The sequence below is a fragment of the Malaclemys terrapin genome, chromosome 4, assembly GCF_027887155.1.
Source record: "Malaclemys terrapin pileata isolate rMalTer1 chromosome 4, rMalTer1.hap1, whole genome shotgun sequence".
NCBI lineage: Eukaryota > Metazoa > Chordata > Testudines > Emydidae > Malaclemys > Malaclemys terrapin.
The window spans coordinates 20583398-20602911 of NC_071508.1; the positions used below are offsets into that span (position 1 = coordinate 20583398).

Consider the following 19514-nt stretch of genomic DNA (forward strand, 5'->3'; position numbering starts at 1 on the left):
CTCTCCTCAGCATTTCCTATTGGCTGGTTTAGGCAGCTCCCCACTCTTAGCTTCATAGATTTCAAGGCCAGAAGGGACCTCTGTGATCATCTAGTCAGATCCCCTGCATGACACAGGCCAGAGAACTGCCCCCAGATCATTCCTAGAGCAGGTCTTTGAAGAAAAACATCCCATCGTGATTCAAAAATGGTCAGTGATGGAGAATCTATCACCACCCTGGGTAAATTGTTCCAATGATTAATTACTCTCACTGTGATGTGTATGCCTTATTTCCAATCTGAATGTCTACCTTCAACTTCCAGCCACTGGATCATGTTAGACCTTTCTCTGCTAGACTGAAAAGCCAATTACTAAATATTTGTTCCCCAGGGAAATACCTATGGACAGTAATCAAGTCATCCCTCAACCTTCTCTTTGTTAAGCTGAATAGATCAAGCTTCTTGAGTCTCTCACTGTGTAGGGTGACCAGATTTTATAGGGACAGTCCTGATTTTAGGGACGTTTTCTTATATAGGCTCCTAATACCCCGCAACCCCCGTCCTGATTTTTCACACTTGCTGTCTGGTCACCCTGTCACTATAAGACATGGTTTCTAATCCTTTAATCATTCTCACGACTCTTCTCTGAACCCTCTGCAATTTATCAACAATCTTCTTGCATTGTGGGCACTGGAACAGGACCCAGGATCCCAGCAGTGGGTCACACCAGTGCCAGATACTCCCACTCGAGATTCTTCTGTTTATTTATCCCAGGATCACATGAGCTCTTTTGGCCACAGCGCCACACTGGGAGCTCCTGTTCAGCTGATTATCCACCAGGACTCCCAGGTCCTTTTCAGAGTCTCTGCTTCCCAGGAGAGAATTCCCCGTCCTGTTCCTAGATGTATTCATTTACAATGAGCCATAGTAAAACACATACTGTTTGATTGCCCCCCGGTTTACCAAGCGATTCAGATCGCTCTGTATCAGTGACTTGTCCTCTTCATTATTTACCACTCACCCAATTCTTGTGTCATCTGCAAATTTTATCAGTGATGATTTTATGTTTTCTTCCAGGTCATTGATAAAAATGTTAAATCGTGTAGGGCCAAGACCCGATCCCTGCGGGGACCACACTGGAAACACACCAGTGCAATGCTGATTCCCAGTTTACAATTACATTTTGAGACCTGTCAGCCAGTTTATAACCAATTCATGTGTGCCACGTTACTTTTGTATCCTTCTAGGATTCCGATCAAACTGGAGTGTGGCGCCAACTCAAGCGCCTTACAGAAGTCTACATACATTATGCCAATGCTATTTCCTTTCTCTACCAAACTTGTAATCTCATCAAAAAACAGATCGCAATTCTCTTGGCCGGAAATATTTTCCATACACCCATGTTGATTTGCATTAATTAAATTATCTTCTTTAATTCTTTATTAATTTAATCTTGTACCAGCCGCTCCATTATCTTGCCTGGGATCGATGTCAGGCTGACAGGCCTGAAATTACCCAGGCCATCCCATTTACCCTCTTTAACAATTGGCCCAACTGACTCTCCCTCTGGAGCGTATATGGAGCCTGGGCACTTAACTCAGGGCTGTGAGTCCACTGGGCAGCAGGGCACATGAAGCTAGGCATGGCAACGCTGAGCCGAAGTCCCTTCTGTGGTTCTAGCCAAGATCACACAGGCTAGGAATTGAATCCAGCATCCCAGGCCTTAGCCCCCAGCCCACCCCTCCTCTCTAGGTGCCTCGGGGGAGCGTGGAAAGGGCGAAGGCCCTGCAGTGACATCTGTCTCCTGTTCTTGGCTGCAGGCCACCAGAGCCCTGTACGAGATCTTCAAGGAGCAGGCCTGCAGACAGCAGGTGAAGGAGCTCTTCCCTCAGCTCTCCATCGCCCTGCTATTCCAGATCACATATACGGTGGAGCTGTCCATGCATAACGAGAGGGTGAATAACCAGGGGGACACGCCTGCATCCTTCAGCCCTGTCAGGTACCACCAGCCCGACATCCCGCCTCGGTTCTGAACTGTCGCCCGCAGGCACACGGCAGAGCCTGGCCTGGGCTCGCTCAGTAACAAGAGGCTCGCTCTGCATGCAGGTATGCGGTGGATGCCATGCAAGCCTTGCTCCAATGTGCTGGCTACAGGGACCAGACCACGTTCATCCACAAGCAGGGTGGCTGGGGCATGCTCGTGAACGCCGACATGCACCACGAAGGCGTCTTGGTGCTTGCCCGGTGAGTGTCTTGTCCCTGGGGCTGCTGCCCAGAACTGACCGCAGTAGCATCTCCTGTCCCTGGGCCCAGGACACGGCCACATCGCCTTCCCCGCTGGGTGAGACGCGGCTCCCAATCGCCTGCGTGGAAGAGGCCACAGCCTCTGTGCCGTTGGCTGAGGGGTCAGTCGGCTACTTCTCCACCCTGCGCTGCCTGGCGTAAACCGCTTCCTGCGTGGCTCTGGCAGGCGTGGCTGGGCAAAGACAGCCTCCGTCATGTCTGTCTGCAGCGTTGGTGTAGCCCTGTCAGGCCCAGCACATGAGAGAGACAAGGCGGGGGAGGGAATGTCTTTGGCTGGCCCAGCATCTGTGTGTGAGAGAGAGACGCTAACACAGAAAGCTCTAACACTTGTCTTAGACCAATCTAAGATATTCCCTAACCCACCTTCTGTCTCTCATCACCCAATATCTGGGCACATGAGAAAGGCCACCGAGCCCACCGACGCCCTTCTTTGTCTGCAGTTCTCTTGCAGCCTATCACGGAGTCCCCGGGCAATGCTCTGGAACTGCTCCCCACAAAGCCAGTCAGGACTTTGGGGAGCCTCCTCTCCCTCGGAGCAGACTGTCTTCAGGGCAAGAAGCTCACACGGCTTCACCTTCCTGGGTCTCTCCTTGGAGCATTCAGCATATGCCCCTCCGTGCGCTTCCCACAGCGAGTCCCCCCAGGTGGGGTCCTGAGGAAGCCAGAGGATCCTGCACGCACCCCCACTTCGCAGTCAGACGTGACTCTTAGCCAGCCAGTAAAACAGAGGTTTATTCGATGACAGGAACACAGTCTAAAACAGAGCTTGTAGGTACAGCAAACGGGACCCCTCAGCCGGGTCCATTCTGGGGCCCAGCGAGGCAGACAACTCCGTCCGCACTCACTTCCCGTCCCCAGCCAGCTCCCAACTGAAACCCCCCTCCAGCCCCTCCTTTCTGGCCTTTGTCTCTTTCCTGGGCCAGGAGGTCACCTGATCTTTGTTCACCTTTAGCTATCCCCTTGCAAGGGGGGAAGGGCCCTGGCCATTTGTTGCTAGGAGACAGATTGTCAGCCATTTATGCACACTGGAGACTTAAGAAATGCATAGGGGAAACTGAGGCAACCACACAGTATTCAGAGGAGACATTAAGAACGTCCCTCCCACTTGGTCACACAGCCCAGCGCTGCGTGCTCGGAGCTGGCCTCGTGGAAGGGCTCCCTGTAGAGTGATTAAGGGTCTGGGTCTCTAGCAGTTAGGCTGCTGGGCATTTTAAGCCAGCAGGAACTAGTCCATGCCAGCTGCACGTGACTAGTCACCCGGGATCCCCTGTCCTGTGGCACTGGTCTGGTTAGATTTGTAAATGGAGAACCAGTCCTTGCCCACCTCAATGATGTGGTGTTTGTGTTTCCCATGCCAGGGCCATGGTTTCGGTCAGTTTCCAGGAGCGTTGCTGGATTTTCCAGGAGCTGATGGCCATCCTCAACTGCAGGGATGATAGGCGGTACATCCCGGCCATGGCGTTCTTCATTCAGGTGAGCCTCACTGGCGGGTGAGGGTCGTGAGAACAGCCCTAGCCCAGCGGTGACTGTGGCATGGGACTGACCTATGGCCAGGGGCGGCAGGTTTGTAGAAATTTTGGTGGTGACCAGCAGAGCCCGCCCCTCCAAACTGCCTCCCACCTGTCTAAGTCTCTGGGAGGGAGTTTGGGCGGGGGGAGGAGGTCTGGGGTACAGGCACTGGGCTGGGGTAGGGGATTGGGGTGCAGGAGGGGTGAGAGGTTGGGCCCTGGGAGGGAGTTTGGGTGGGGGAAGGGGCCTGCGGTGCAGGCTCTGGGATGGAGTTTGGGTTTGGGTGCAGGCTCCAGGCTGGGGCAGAAGGTGGGGGTGCAGGAAGGGGTGAGGGGTGCAGGCTCTGGGAGGAGTTTGGGGGCAGGAGGGGGTGTGGAGGGAGGGGGTACAGGCTCTGGGAGGGAGTTTGGGGGCCGGAGTGGGGTGTGGGAAAGGGGTGGGGGTGCAGGCTCTGGGAAGAGTTTGGGGGCAGGAGGGGGTGTGGAGGGAGGGGGTACAGGCTCTGGGAGGAGTTTGGGGGCCGGAGTGGGGTGTGGGAAAGGGGTGGGGGTGCAGGCTCTGGGAGGAGTTGGGAGGGTGCGGCGCTTACCTGGGGCTCCTAGGCAGGGCGGGCCTGGGGGCCTCCGTGTGCTGCTACCCCCAGGCACTGCCCGCGCAGCTTCCTACTGGCTGCAGGGGCGCTTGGGGTGGGTGTGACGCAGTAGGGAGCGGGGTGGATTGACCTGGGTATGTCGGTTAGTTTTACTGGACTGTCTGCATGGGGGATGGGAGAGCAGGGGATGACTTTAGGTGAGGGACAGTACCTGAGCCTGTTAACCTGAGCCAGGAAGGGGGGTGGGGCAAGTTGACACCTTTGCCCTGGAAACTGGACAAAGGGAGAGGGGGAGAGAAGGAGGAGGAGAGAGCCTGCAGGAGGGGTTTTGGTTTCAGTTTTGGGCTGGGTGGGAAGAGGCAGGGAACCCCAAGTCTGGGGTCTAAGATCCTTGCCCCCCAGAGGGACCTGGCTAAAGGGGTCCTGGTTGTACTTACAAGCCCTGCTTGGGACTGTGTTCCTGTCATCTAATAAACCTTCTGTTTTACTGGCTGGTGAGAGTCACGGTGAATCACAGGAAGTGGGGGGTGCGGGGCCCTGACTCCCCCACACTCCGTGACAGTGGGACACAGACCCACCCCACTCAGGGGCCGCAGGGAGGGGCCGGCAGCCATGTGGAGCAAGCAGGCAGGAAGCCGCTCAGCTCCGCTGCACTGCGGGTGGTGAGTGGGGGCCCCGGGCTCTTTTAAATGGCCCGGGAGACGTGGGGGCAGAAGGCGGGGCCGAGGCCCATGGTGCCCAGGCACCGAGGGCCCATAGAACTCGCCGCCCATGCCTATGGCCAGGAGAGGAGTAGGTGGCTCTGGGGGTGGGTGGGTGACCAGGGGCAGGGAAAGCTCCTAAAGCCCTAGGGGTGGAGTCACTGACTCTGGACATTGTTACCGGCCCCAGCTGGTGTTGCGGGGCTGGAGCAAAGCCCAGGGTCGGGTGTCTCTTGTTCCCCAAGGCTCAGCTCCATAGAATGGTCCCTTGTGTGACCTCGGCCCTGAAGCCCCCTCTGACGTCCGTATGCCATGCGCAGGCCGGGCCCATCCACGGCCAATTCACCTGCCCCCCGTAGACCGGGCGGCCCTTTGGAACACAAGGCTGCAGCCCCCTCCCTCCCTGCTCCGCATGCAGCTGAGCCTTAGTGGGGGAGCAGGGTAGGCCTTGATCTCGGCTGGAGCCTCGAGGGCCCGTTGCGCTAGCAGCGTTTCAGTGGGGCACACACAGTGACCAATCGCGGTGCCCGGCGTACAGCGCATGCTGTGCCCGTGGCAGGTGGAGCTAAGGGCCCCTTGGCAGAGATGAGTCGTGAGGGTCCAGCCCCGTTCTCTAGCTTGTTTCGCTGTTGATGTGTTAGCTCCTCCAGTGCCCTGACCTTGGCAATAAGCAGGAAGACGCCATCCTGGACCACTTGAGTGGGCAGCTGAGAGACCCCAACACTGTGGTGCGCTGGCTGGCGCTCAAAGGCCTCCTGAACCTGTCCCTGTGCCCAGAGAAGGTGAGAGGGGAGGAGGGCTGGGGGATAAACCCAGAACCGCAGGGAGCTGCTGCAGGGCTGGGGTCATTGAAACCTTCCATGGGGACATGGCCCTGGCCTCGAGTCAGGAGCCCTGGCTTCTATTCCTGGCTCTGTCACTGACCTGCTTGGTGACCTTGGGCAAGTCTCCAAGCCTGGCTCCTGCGGGGTGTGTCTCTGGGTGTGTGCAGTACCTGGCACTGCCGGGCCTGATTGTGTCTGGGGTCTCTGTGATCCAAAGAACCCTAGCACTAGATTAGCAGCAGAGCTGTGGACTCTAGACCCCAGGGAATGCTGGTGACACCAGTGATCAGGGACGCCCAGACAGAGCCATTTCGCTTCAATTAGGAACCATTTTTTCCTACAAATCTCCTTTTAAAGCCTCATAGGTTTTAACTGTTGATGTCACAGCTCTGTCCCGCAGCACTTGCTCCTCTGAAGAGCTCTACAGGGGCCTTTTGCTGCTAAGATCTCATAACAAGTTTGATACACACAGTATAGTGAAGGCAGAGAAAACCCTTGGGGCTTAAATACACAGATCTGGCAGCCTGGTAAAGAGGAGACAATCTGAAGGCAACTCTCACTGATGATAATTTACTTACCTTGAGAATAGCGGGTCAGTCCGGTTTATTAAACCCGGACTACGATTCTATCAGACATGGAGAGGGCGTGACTGTAATTCTTTGTCATACACCATTCCCATCGTTCCATGCGCCTCAGCCTGGTTTTCACTTGCTTGTGGTTCATTTTTTCTTCCGGAACCGGTTAGCCTGTATTTGACACATTTTTTTCCCTGATGCCGGTTGAGATTTTCATAGATTCATAGATTCTAGGACTGGAAGAGACCTCGAGAGGTCATCGAGTCCAGTTCCCTGCCCTCATGGCAGGACCAAATATTGCCTAGACCATCCTTGATAGACAGTTATCTAACCTACTCTTAAATACCTCCAGAGATGGAGATTCCACAACCTCCCTAGGCAATTTATTCCAGTGTTTAACCACCCTAACAGTTAGGAATTTTTTCCTAATGTCCAACCTAAACCTCCCTTGCTGCAGTTTAAGCCCATTGCTTCTTGTTCTATCCTTAGAGACTAAGGTGAACAAGTTTTCTCCCTCCTCCTTATGACACCCTTTTAGATACCTGAAAACTGCTATCATGTCCCCTCTCAGTCTTCTCTTTTTCAAACTAAACAAACACAATTCTTTCAGCCTTCCTTCATAGGTCATGTTCTCAAGCTCTTCTCTGGACCCTCTCCAAAAATGTTTTGTGGGGCTGTCTTTGAAAGGTTCAAAAACCAAATACAGAAATGATTGAATCTGGCTTTTAGTAACAGACCAACCCTAGAACTCGTGTGCAAAATTGGCTCCCTCCTCTAGGCTGGGCTGTAAGGACAGGGACTCGGGAGAACCCAGGTTCGGTTCCTGGCTCTTCCAGACTCCCTGGGTGACCATGGGCGAGTCACGTAGCCTCTCTGTGCCTGAGTTCCATGTCTGTACAATGGGGATAGAAATCCTTCCTTTGTGTGCCTAGCCTGTAAGCTCTAGGGCAGGGGACGTCTCTTACTGTGCCTGGAAATCCCCCGGCACAAGCCCTGATTGCAGATAGGCCCTCGAGGTGCTATTTGAACCCCTATAACAATAATAGACTTGATTTATTTGGGGTCAATGTGTTGTGCAGAGAACTTTCCACAGATGATACCCGCTAATAAATACCATCCCCTGAGATCTGGGGTACAAGGAAGCAGATGCTTATGTTTCAGGTAGCCGGCCCTGCTGCCCGTGATCCTAGCTGGCTGTGCAAAGGCTTTGAGGTTCTAACATGTCACCTGGAGGCAGGGGCGCTGGAAGACTTTTTATAGTGGAGGTGCTGCACCCCACCTTACCCCTGCCCACACCCCCTGCCACCCCTAGAGCTGGGCTCAGGAGCAGGGCCATGGCTCCAGGAGCCGGGGGCGGGGGAGGTGGATGGAGCAAGGGAACCGAGGCTGGGGCCACAGATGGGGGTTGGCGCAGGGCTGACAGCTGGGACCCTGTGAGCGGGGCCAGGAGCAGAGCCCCGTGTAAAACCTGGGAGTGCTGCAGCACCCCCTTAGTTCCCATGCCTCTGTCTGCAGGGGAGGTGGACGTTGTTTTGGAAATGGCTTGTGGGTCACTGGAGGGTGTTTTGTAAAGCAGCTCCTCATTTCCCGCAGGTGGGGAAACTCCAGCGTCTGCTGCCAGAGGTCCTGGAGCAACTACAGGAGGTAGACAGGGACATCATCGCCGAGGCCATCACCGTTCTGAAAAACATCCTTGCCGGCATGGACAGGCAGAGCGCCAGCCGCGCGGCTGTGCAAGTGGCTGAGAAACTCCTGCCTTTCATTGATGATGTAAGGCCTGGTGGCCCATGGGAGACCGTTCAAACTGCGGACCTGTGAATGGGGACTGGCGGGTGGGCTAGCAGGGCCTGTGTATGGTCCTAGCCAGAAAAAGGATTGTTGTAAATGACGTGAGCCCATTCCCACCTTCCTCTGCTACCTCACTCTCCATCAGAGCGTATGGCAGAAAGGATGGGAACCCTTGTGTCCTGCAGGCCTGCTGACAAGGATCAGGGCAGCCTGGGGACAAGGCTCCCCTTGTGGAAGGACATGCATTCCTGAGTCTGCATGCAGTGAGGGAGCCTCTGCAGCACAGGGTGCTGCAATGCTCTTGCTGGCTTCCAGGGTGACAAGTGATGGTACCCTGGTGAAAATCCTGCCCCTCCTCTCCCTGGCCAGGAATCCCACAGCTGGCCTGGGAGCTCCATAAGGAAACGGCTCCGTTTGTAGGTTCTGCAGCTACCACCCTTTCCTCTCCCCTTTGTTCTCATGGCAGCGCAGCGTCAAAGGAGGGCCTAGTTCTCCCCAGGTCTTTCATAACCACAAACTAGCCCCCGCCGGCACGTTCACCAGACTGATGTCCAGTCCCCCACTGGATGATGAGATCCAGCAAGTGGGCAGGAGAAAGGGGCCCATCCATTACTGCCTTCTAGGGGTAACCCCCAGTGGGGGCTCCTGGAGCGTCCACCCACCTCCCCAGCTTTCACAACACTAAATACTACCCTCAGCCCTGCCGAACTCTGCTGGGACCCTGCCGCTCTTTATTTAGTAGTGGCACAGGCCCGGCTCAAGCTGTTCCCAGGGTCTCCTGGACCCCAGCTGCAGGATCTCGCCCTGGGGCGAGCCCTTTAAACCAAACCTCTCTCGGGCCCGGGGGGAACAGAACAGGTTCTTTATGGGGGGGGTGTTAAATCCAAATAGCGTTAATGAACACAACGCCCATCACCAGGGAAAGGCAAATAGGCCTCAACAACTGGAGGGAAGACCAGCGAGGTGCCAATTCAACATCTGCCTATGCCCACTGCAGTGCAGCTCTGATGCCCCCAGACCGCTCCCATAAGTTTTGTGCAGAGCCTGCCCGGCTGCTCTGAGCTGACACCGGGGGCAGGAGCAGCTGGCTAGTAAGATTAACATGGGATGGAGTCTAGCAAACAAGCCAGGCTACCTGTGTAATGGCATGTTACCCTGTATGATACTGTTCGACTACTAGGTGATGCTCTGTAAAATACCTTATTTAAATGAACCTCAGCTGTATCCAGCAGAGCATTAACGGTTCTTATGATGAACCCATCTGCAGTGCTCAACTTGTGCCAGGGCTTGCCAGGGCTTAGCCCTGGCATCTCTGGGCTTGCTGCATCAGTTATGATTGTAAAAAAATTGCTTGAGCCCCAGCACCTCTTTCATTACAAATTAAGCACTGTCCATCTGGTGTGTGTAAACAAGCTCTGTAGGCAGTACATATCTGGTACAGAACATGATATGGTGTCAGGAGTAAACTAAGAACAGAAACCAAAGGAAAACAGCAACACAGGTTGCAGACGGAAGGAACAGCAACGAAGTTTGCAGGACCTCATCAACATGTCCCACTCTGATTCCCCAGAGAACGTCACCTTTCATAACCCTTCACAATGGACAGACTGGAAACAATGTTTGGCACGATTTTGCATTGCAAACAAGCTGCACAAAGGAACTGGGGATATACAGGTATTGACTTTAATTTAGGCTATGGAGAAGCACGCAGAGCATATCTTTACCTCCTTTGACTTTACTGAAGACCATCACAAAGACAACTATGCAAGGGTTGTGGTTAGGATTGATGCACACTTTATAACCGAGGGAAATGTGGTTTATTAAAGAGCATGTTTTCAGCAAAGAATTCAAGAACCAGGGGAAAATGTTGAAAGTTTTAGAAGACCTCTGCATCCCCTGGCTGAAAACTGTGATTTGGGGAATGTAAAACATGAAAATTTCAGAAACAGGCTGGTTATTGGGTTAAAAGATAAAAACCTTTCATAGAGACAAGCCAGGTGAGGTCTAAATGATATTCCCTCACCTACCTCTAATATCCTGGGACTGTCACAGCTATAACAACACTGCTAAAAACCTTTCACAGTAGCTACCGCCGAAGAGAGATTTAACTCTACCCACAGCTATACAGCTAGCAAGAGTCAGAATTAGTCAAACAACAGGCAAAAGCAAATTGAAAAACCTGCAACTAGCTTAAAAGCTACAAACAGACACTTAAGTGTTAAAAGTCTTTCTCATAAAATCCCTGAGGTAAGGAGAGAGAATTCGCAGGCTAAGAGGGACAAATGCCAGTCTACATGCACAAGGTGTGGAAAAGTCATATCCCAAGGGATGATACATGTCCAGCCAGAGGCGCATGCTGTAATAAATGCCTGAAATATGGACATTTTGCAGCTGTTCGTTGCACTGAAGCAGTCAGGGAGTTGACTCATATTGCAGACAATCAAGACCCATTGATTCTGGGATCTATCACTTGTGATGACATGGCGCCCGCCTGGAAAGTGACATTGAATATTCAAAGCAAGACTATTGACTTTAAAGTTGACTCGAGAGCTGATGTCACACAGCTCTGACCCTCCCTGAAGGGATTTTGAACTGCATGGGCACCGAACCAATTTACAAAGACAAAAGCTTTGCGTTCCGTGTGTATGAGATCAAAGACCAACAACCTTCTCAGCTGCAGTGTAGCAGCCATGATGGGCCTAGTGAGAAAGATGGAAGAACTTGAGGATCTGATGCTATTGGGCTTTTGAAAGGTGATCTAGTCCAAATCAACTTAAGAGGCAATGCTGAACCAGTGAACAACCACCTCTACAAGAGAGAGAACTGGGAAAGACTAGCTGCAGATTTTTGTGAATTCAGAGGACATCATTGCCAGGTCATTGTGGACTACTTTTCCAGCTATATAGAAATAATGTACTTGAAAGACATAACATGTTGCAGTGTTATTGAGAAACTGAAGTGTACGTTTGCTCATTTCTGTATCCAGAACAACTAGTGATGGACAATGTCCCACAATTCACTGCAGCAGAATTTAAGTCAGTCTGAATGAAATATGATTTTGCTCATATCACTGGCAGCCCAAATTACTCACAAGCGAATGGAGAGGCTGAGAGAGCTGCGCAGACAGCCAAAAACATCTGACAGCAGGAAGATCCATTCCTTGCTCCTCTGAATTACAGATCAACACCAACAGCAGCTCCTGCATCTAGTCTAGCACAACTCCTCATGGAAAGACAACTCAGAACTACTGTTCCAAGAACCTACTACGAAGTGGCCAGACAGGAAGAGCGCAGCCAAATCAGATAAACAGGCTAAAAGAATCATAGAATCATAGAATATCAGGGTTGGAAGGGACCTCAGGAGGTCATCTAGTCCAACCCTCTGCTCAAAGCAGGACCAATTCCCAACTAAATCATCCCAGCCAGGGCTTTGTCAACCCGGGCCTTAAAAACCTCCAAGGAAGGAGATTCCACCACATCCCTAGGTAAAGCATTCCAGTGCTTCACCACCCTCCTAGTGAAATAGTGTTTCCTAATATCCAACCTAGACCTCCCCCACTGCAACTTGAGACCATTGCTCCTTGTTCTGTCAACTGCCACCACTGAGAACAGCCGAGCTCCATCCTCTTTGGAACCCCCCTTCAGGTAGTTGAAAGCAGCTATCAAATCCCCCCCCCCTCATTCTTCTCTTCTGGAGAATAAACAATCCCAGTTCCCTCAGCCTCTCCTCATAAGTCATGTGCTCCAGACCCCTAATCATTTTTGTTGCCCTCCGCTGGACTCTTTCCAATATTTCCACATCCTTCTTGTAGTGTGGGGCCCAAAACTGGACACAGTACTCCAGATGAGGCCTCACCAATGTCGCATAAAGGGGAACGATCACATCCCTTGATCTGCTGGCAATGCCCCTACTTATACAACCCAAAATGCCATTAGCCTTCTTGGCAACAAGAGCACACTGTTGACTCATATCCAGCTTCTCGTCCACTGTGACCCCTAGGTCCTTTTCTGCAGAACTGCTACCTAGCCATTCGGTCCCTAGTCTGTAGCAGTGCATAGGATTCTTCCATCCTAAGTGCAGGACTCTGCACTTGTCCTTGTTGAACCTCATCAGGTTTCTTTTGGCCCAATCCTCAAATCTGTCTAGGTCCCTCTGTATCTGATCCCTACCCTCCAGCGTATCTACCACGCCTCCCAGTTTAGTGTCATCTGCAAACTTGCTGAGAGTGCAGTCCACACCATCCTCCAGATCATTAATAAAGATATTAAACAAAACTGGCCCCAGGACCGACCCTTAGGGCACTCCGCTTGAAACCGGCTGCCAACTAGACATGGAACCATTGATCACTATCCCTTGAGCCCGACGATCTAGCCAGCTTTCTATCCACCTTACAGTCCGTTCATCCAGCCCATACTTCTTTAACTTGGCGGCAAGAATACTGTGGGAGACTGTATCAAAAGCTTTGCTAAAGTCAAGGAATAACACATCCACTGCTTTCCCCTCATCCACAGAGCCAGTTATCTCCTCATAGAAGGCAATTAGGTTAGTCAGGCACGACTTCCCCTTGGTGAATCCATGCTGACTGTTCCTGATCACTTTCCTCTCCTCTAAGTGTTTCATAATTGATTCCTTGAGGACCTGCTCCATGATTTTTCCAGGGACTGAGGTGAGGTGAACTTATGAACACTTTTACAACAGATGTCACGCAGAGAACTGCCTTGTCTAGAACCTGGTGCCCGGAGGTGACATGTAACTGCTGATTGGGGTCACCGTTTAAAGGTTCAGCCACTCCCAGAACAGCTCAAGTCACCCCGTCCCCAGGCTGCCCCCTCAGCCTCACCTCCCAGAAAGCAGTGGCCCCTCCCTACAGCATCCAGCTATTGCTCCTGGTTCTCCCTGCTTGGCACAGCTCGCCCAGCCTCCCTGGTCACTGGACTGGTTCAGCTCTGCCAGCAGCCATGCAGGGCGGGGGCCCAGCAGCACCATGTGACCAAGCGGGGCTGGCTCTGAGTTAACAAGAAACCCATGCACAGGAGTGGGGCAACCCTCAGCCCACTCCGAGCCCCTGGAGGCTGGGTGGCTTCCAGTCATGGCTTCCAAGGCCCCCTATCTGGGAACTCCTGCACATTTACCACTCCTTGGCCCTGGGTTAAATCCACCCCAGGTCCCTGTGCGTGGCTTGAACAAACACCAGTGTAGGAATTTGCCCCCCACGCTTGGCCCCCTTGGCCTGGCTAGAGGGCCGCTGTGGGTCAAGAGCAGTGTGAGCTGGGCCCGCAAAGCGGGAGGACAAACTACACCCCCTCCTTCGCTCTTTGAATCTTTCCTCATCACTCCCTCTCTGCCGCCCCTGTCCTGGCGCTGCTCTGCCCTGAGCATTCCCCCTTGGCTGACACAGGTGTGTGCTGATGTCAGTGTGCCCAGAGCTGGCTGTGAGAGCCCAGGGGCAGTCTCACCCCACCTTACTGCTCTCCCTGGCCAAGAAGTTACCAGGCCAGCCCCTCAACTGGTGGAAATCTGCATCTCGATTGCCTTCAATGGCGCTATGCCCATGAGACTCTGGCCCCAGCTGTGGCTGTATGGCTGGGGGGTGAGTTACCAATACCCCCTACAGGGCAGACATCTCTGGCACAGTGAGCGCTCGCCCCGCTGGGTGAGAATGACTGTCACAGCGTCTCCTCCCCACGTCGTCTCTTGCAGGTGACCAGCAGGCTCCGGGTGCTCTCCATCACCCTCTTTAAACACCTGCTGGAGCTTGTAAGGGGGCTCGACAGGAGGCGGATGAAGGCGCATGTGCTCCAGAGCCTGGTCCCGCTGCTCCTCCTTGTGCATGATGAGCGTCCCAACGTGTCCCAGGTGAGGCCACGAGCTGGAGCCTGCAGCGGATACCGTTACAGAGTGACCAGTAATTTGTTTTGAGGGGGCAGCATGTGACACCCCCTCTTTAAAGGGTCTCGCTGACAGAGGGCAGGTGCTCAGTGCTGTGACAGTCAGGCGCTCAAAATCACTTGAACGTTGAGTGCAGTAGCGCCATGACCATGGCGCCCCACCCAACTGCTGAGTCTTCCCTGCATCCTCTGAGCCCAACACTCCCCCCCTGCAGCCAGGCTGAGAGATTGGGTGGGGGGAGGGGTCGCCTCACCACTCCTACAGCCACTGGCCTCCGCACATTCCCTGGCTGTGCTGGTGGGAAGAGCACAACCCTGGCCATGGCCCCTACCAGGAGCAGAGCTACCCAGTCTCCAGATGGTGCGCAGGACCCAGTGTGCCCTTGGCCAAGCGGCCCGGACAGCCCGTACTAGACATGAGATGCCCAAGCCGCCCCCCCACTCCCCGCCCCAGGTGTCTCTGCACATGCTAGCGCTCATGGCCACCATCACTTGGGAGCCAAATGCCACCAGCACTAATGAATTCTCCCTCCTACCCACCATGAGGAGGGGAACTGAGGCACAGCATGAGGCCTAGCGCCTCAAAAGTATTGATCACCCATAGGCATTAGGCACCTAAATCCCTTTGCAGCCCTGGGCCTAAGCAACTTGCCTGAGTTCCTGCAGGGAGAGCTGGGAATTGAGTCAGGTCTCCAGCTATTGCCTTAGCCACACCACCGCCCTTCCGCAAGCAACCTGGGGCCGGGAAGCGTTCAGCATGCACGGTCTCCCCGCCTCCGGGTAACGAGGCTAGTGGCTTCCAGCTCCCGTAACCGTGGCCGGCTCGCCCTGGCCCCACTTGTTTTGCAGGTGTGTTGGGACACCCTCAGCAGTGCGGCAGAATTCCTGAAGTGGCACCAGCTTGGTGGCTTCATCCAGCGCAAGGATATCTGGCAAAGCTGTGACTGCCTGGTGAGGGAGCCCTCAGGTCATTCACTGCGCAGCCCTCGTGGTAGGAGCGGGGGAATCGGTGGATAGGGCACCCCCCATTGCCCGGCTCTGTGCCCACACTGAGCCCCAGCCCTGGGACCACTCCTGGCCCTGGGTGTAGTCCCTCTGCGTGATCCCCCCGGCACAGGAAAGAGGGGTGAAAACAGGACGTGCGCTCCACACACCTGGAACCCGGCCTGCGGGACGGAAAGGCCTTTAATAACCTTGTGCTCCCTTGTTCTGGTCCTAGCTGACGCGCTACAAGGGGAGAGCCAACAACTTTCTGTGCCAGACCATGGCCTTTCTGGAGAACCCACAGACTCCACTTAGACAAGCGGCCATCAGGTTCATAGGTAACCACAGAGCAGGTGTCCCTTTAACAGGGGGGCTGGATCCGGTCCCAGGCTCTCCTCAGTCCCTGCCAGCAGCGAGAAGTAACCCTTGGGCTCCTGATTGTCCAATGCAGGATCAAGGGTGTCAGAAGTCCGCAGGAGCAAGCTCACCCCAAACTGCCCTGATCGGCTGATGGGCCCCCTCTAACCCCACTGCTCCCCATGCAGTCCCCATTCCCCCCCCCCATACCCCACCATGGGCTCTTGGTAGTGAACCCTCAAGGTGCTGTGCTCTCCTTTGGCAACCAGCCCTGTAACCATCCCTGGGGACTCACCCTTTCCCCTGGGGACTCGGGAGCACCGTCCTGGCCAGCGAGGGGCGGGGGAAGCGAGGGGTTGCTTGGAGGGTGACATTTGACACCCTCGCTGGGGCTGCGGGGATGTGACGAGCTGTTTGTATGTGTAGGGCTCGCTGCCCGGCAGCTGGACCAGAGGAGCCAGGACAAGCTGGATGCCATCTGCAACGGTGGGTGGTACCTGCTTTGAGCACTGAGCGCTAGGGGGATGAACGGCCCAGGGCCGTGGGCTGGGTTCAATCTCCGACGCCAGCAGGATCTCGGGCGAGAGCCACAAAGGGATGCAAAATGTAGATCCCCAAACCCCTGATCAGCTGCCCCCTCACCCTGTCGTGTCTGCTGGTTGGCATGTGCCAGGCACTTAGCCCTGACCTCAGAGCTGCGGCCTGGCAGATCCCCAAACTGGGCTTGAGCTGGCTGGCCTTCAGAGACGATTGCCCCCCCCCAAACACAGCCGAGGTGGGGTGCTGCCTCCCCCCTTGCACTCACTAGCCCAGTGTTTAGAGCAGTCACCTCCACGTGGGGTGCCTGGAGTGAAGCCACTGCTCCAAATGAGGCAGAGGTGACGTCCGGTCACCTACCTCCTTGCTGCGTGCCCGGACCCCTGGGCAGCGCAGGGCAGAGCAGCATCTCCACATTTGTTGGCGAATGGTGGAGGGGGGGAGTGATATAGCTCAGGCTTCTCACTCCCAGAGCAGGTTCACAGCTGGGCCTCCCAACCAGAGCTAGAGAATGGCTGAGCTCCCTCCTCGGCATTTCCTGGATGGCAGCAGGGCACCTAAAGTTAGGCATAGCCTAACAATGTCCAAGCCCCCTTTATGACTCTCCCCCTCTCTGGACCTAAGTGCCCATCTGTGCATTGGGGGGAAGGCGGAGGGTAAATACAGGCAGGGATGAGGTGCTCAGATACTGCAGGGATGGGGCAGTCCTAGAAATAGTGAGTAAATGGGGTTCATTGGGACTTCTTGCCTGTGTCTGGAGGCTCCCTCATTTGTGGAGGGCAGCAGGGATGTTTAGTGAAGGTTGCTGGTTGTTCCTGCTAGTCCCCTGCCTCCCGCCTCCCAGCCTGCTGCCTCCTTGTCACAGGCCGAGAGGTACAGCACTGGCTTGGTTTGCTGGGGCTCTCCAGAGCTCTGTGGCTCTGACCTCCATTTCCTTCCTTTCAATCTTAGACCTCAAAGGCTTGCAGCAGGACAGCAACTCCTCGGTCCAAAGCCTGGCTTCTCAGACCATCTTCATCCTGGAGGCGTTCAAGAACCACCCGCCAGCCCACAGCAGCCTATGGACATGCTTTCATAGGATAAGAACAATGTGCACTAAGGAGAGCCCGGTCATTGAAGCTGCCCAGCTGCCCTAGCTCTGGGAAAAGCCAGCCTCCCTTCCCTGGGAGCTTCGTGCCAGACCATGGCTTCTTCCCCATTGGCCGCCTGCTCTGCGCAGCCATGTGAGTAGTTAACTGCTCGATAGCTTTCATCACCATGTACTTTTTGATAGGTTTCCATGCACTGTGTAGCATTTACGTCCCGCCCTCCCTCCCCATTTCCAGTCGTGTATGTTTTTGGTGCCGTCTGCCATTTTGAAAATTTATTTTGTATTATTTTTCTGTGTTTGGCCGGGGGAAGGTTGTGTGCCTGTGTTTTGACATATTTAGAGAAAAAGTATGAATGAGTAGAAAGAGAGACTGTAAGGGATTCACGGCTCCCTCCCCGTCCGTCTGGGCGGGAGACCACGCCCTTTGCTATGATACTTCCGGGTACCTTGGTTCAGGGGAAAAGTAGCTCAGTGTTAATGGTTCTAGCCTGCAGTCAGGCCAAGTAATGGTAGAGAGTCTGTTTGCCCAGGGTCCTCAATCAGGGCAGGGCAGCAATCGAGAAGGGGCTGTGGCCTACAGGCAGGCAGGCAGAGCAACAGAAGGTCCATTTGCCTGGCCACTGATCAGAGTGGGGCAGCAAGCAAGTAGGGGGGCTCTGGCTTACAGTCCGGCAGAGCTGTGGCAGTCTAGGGGAGGTTACCTCTCTGGTGGGAGAGTCAGCACAACCGTCTGGCATCCGGATTCAGGGGGGAGCCAGACCAATGCAGGCCTCCTGACAACCATGTGGGGAGGCTACCACTTCTGACGTTGGGTTGCCGGGGGTAGGGGAACCCAGGCCCTCCCACTCACTTACGTCCCATCCCAGGGCCCTAATAGAAGCGGAGTGGCCTGCCACTGGGTCAGCGGAGAAAATCCAACTGCAACACACTGGCCGGCTTGTAGTCAATGACACAGCTGAATCTGATTTGGCTTCCCTGGGCTCCTTCCTACACGACCATTCTCTGTGTACATGGGTTCCAGGGTTGTTGTTTGCTTTGGACCACGAAAAAGTTCAAGGAGCTGAGATTACAGAAAAGTCCCATAAAATGTAAAAGGGCTTAAAGCCAATGGAGTTCTCTCTCTCCCTTTTTCTCTCTCCACATACACCACATCTATCTATCTACCCCCATACACCCCCACATCTATCTATCCCCATACACCCCCTCTATCTATTTATCTATCCCCATACACATATCTAGCGACATCATCCCCCTCTATCTATCTATCCCCATACACCCCATCTATCTATCCCCATACACCCCATCTATCTATCTACATACTCCCCCTCTATCTATCTATGTATCTATCTATCCGCATACACCCCATCTATCTATCTACATACTCCCCCTCTAGATAGATAGATAGATAGATAGATAGGGGGAGTATGTAAATAGATAGATGTGGTGTATGGGGATAGATAGATACATAGATAGATAGAGGAGGAGTATGTAGATAGATAGATAGATGGGGTGTATGCGGATAGATACATAGATAGATAGAGGGGGAGTGTGAAGATAGATAGATGGGGTGTATGGGGATAGATAGATAGATAGATAGATAGACAGATAGATAGATAGATAGAGGGGGAGTATGTAGATAGATAGATAAATGTGGTATATGGGGATAGATAGATAGATGGGGTGTATGGGGATAGATAGAGGGGGGAAGGAAGAAGTCGGACCGCTGAAGACTTTCGCCGGAGAGGAGATTAAAGATAATCTAGGCATGGCACAATATCTCAATGAATATTTTGCATCGGTTTTTAATGAGGCCAATGAAGGTATTAGGGATACTAGCACCGTGACAGAGGGGCAAACAGAATGGGGGATTACCGTATCCGAGGTAGAAACAAAACTCGAATGCCTTAATGGTGCTAAATCGGGAGGACCGGACGATCTTCATCCGAGAATATTGAAGGAATTGGCGCGGGAAATAGCAGGCCCATTAGCGATAATATTTAATGAATCTGTAAACTCGGGAGTGGTTCCGTTAGACTGGAGAATAGCTAATGTGGTTCCTATTTTCAAGAAAGGGAAAAAAAGTGATCCGGGTAACTACAGGCCTGTTAGTTTAACATCTGTAGTGTGCAAGGTGCTGGAGAAAATTCTGAAAGGGAAAGTAGTTGAGGACCTTGAGGTTAATGGCAAGTGCGATAAATTACAACATGGTTTTACGAAGGGCAGATCGTGCCAAACGAATCTGATCCCCTTCTTCGAGAAAGTAACGGACTTATTAGATAAGGGAAATGCGGTGGACCTAATATACCTGGATTTCAGTAAAGCGTTTGATACTGTACCCCATGAGGAATTATTGATTAAACTGGAAAAGATGGGGATTGATATGAAAA

At 53.5% G+C, this 19514-nt stretch overlaps 1 protein-coding gene across 1 annotated transcript; it reads left to right on the forward strand.

Annotated features, from left to right (window-relative positions):
• The first annotated feature begins 1643 nt into the window (after positions 1-1643).
• On the forward strand, positions 1644-17458 carry LOC128836193 (maestro heat-like repeat-containing protein family member 7). Its single transcript, XM_054026221.1, has 10 exons — positions 1644-1977; positions 2085-2222; positions 3641-3755; positions 5726-5866; positions 8077-8253; positions 13972-14127; positions 15009-15110; positions 15379-15481; positions 15927-15986; positions 16989-17458. The coding sequence occupies exons 1-10, from the start codon at positions 1919-1921 to the stop codon at positions 17171-17173; spliced, it is 1236 nt and encodes a 411-aa protein (XP_053882196.1). The 5' UTR covers positions 1644-1918; the 3' UTR covers positions 17174-17458.
• The last annotated feature ends 2056 nt before the right edge of the window (positions 17459-19514 follow it).

Excerpts from the sequence above, each read along its gene's own strand:
- LOC128836193 (XM_054026221.1), top strand. The coding sequence starts at position 1,919 with ATGCATAACGAGAGGGTGAATAACCAGGGGGACACGCCTGCATCCTTC. Across the intron at positions 15,482-15,926 it reads AGCGGCCATCAGGTTCATAG|GGCTCGCTGCCCGGCAGCTG; the intron begins GTAACCACAGAG and ends TTGTATGTGTAG. Across the intron at positions 15,987-16,988 it reads GCTGGATGCCATCTGCAACG|ACCTCAAAGGCTTGCAGCAG; the intron begins GTGGGTGGTACC and ends TTTCAATCTTAG.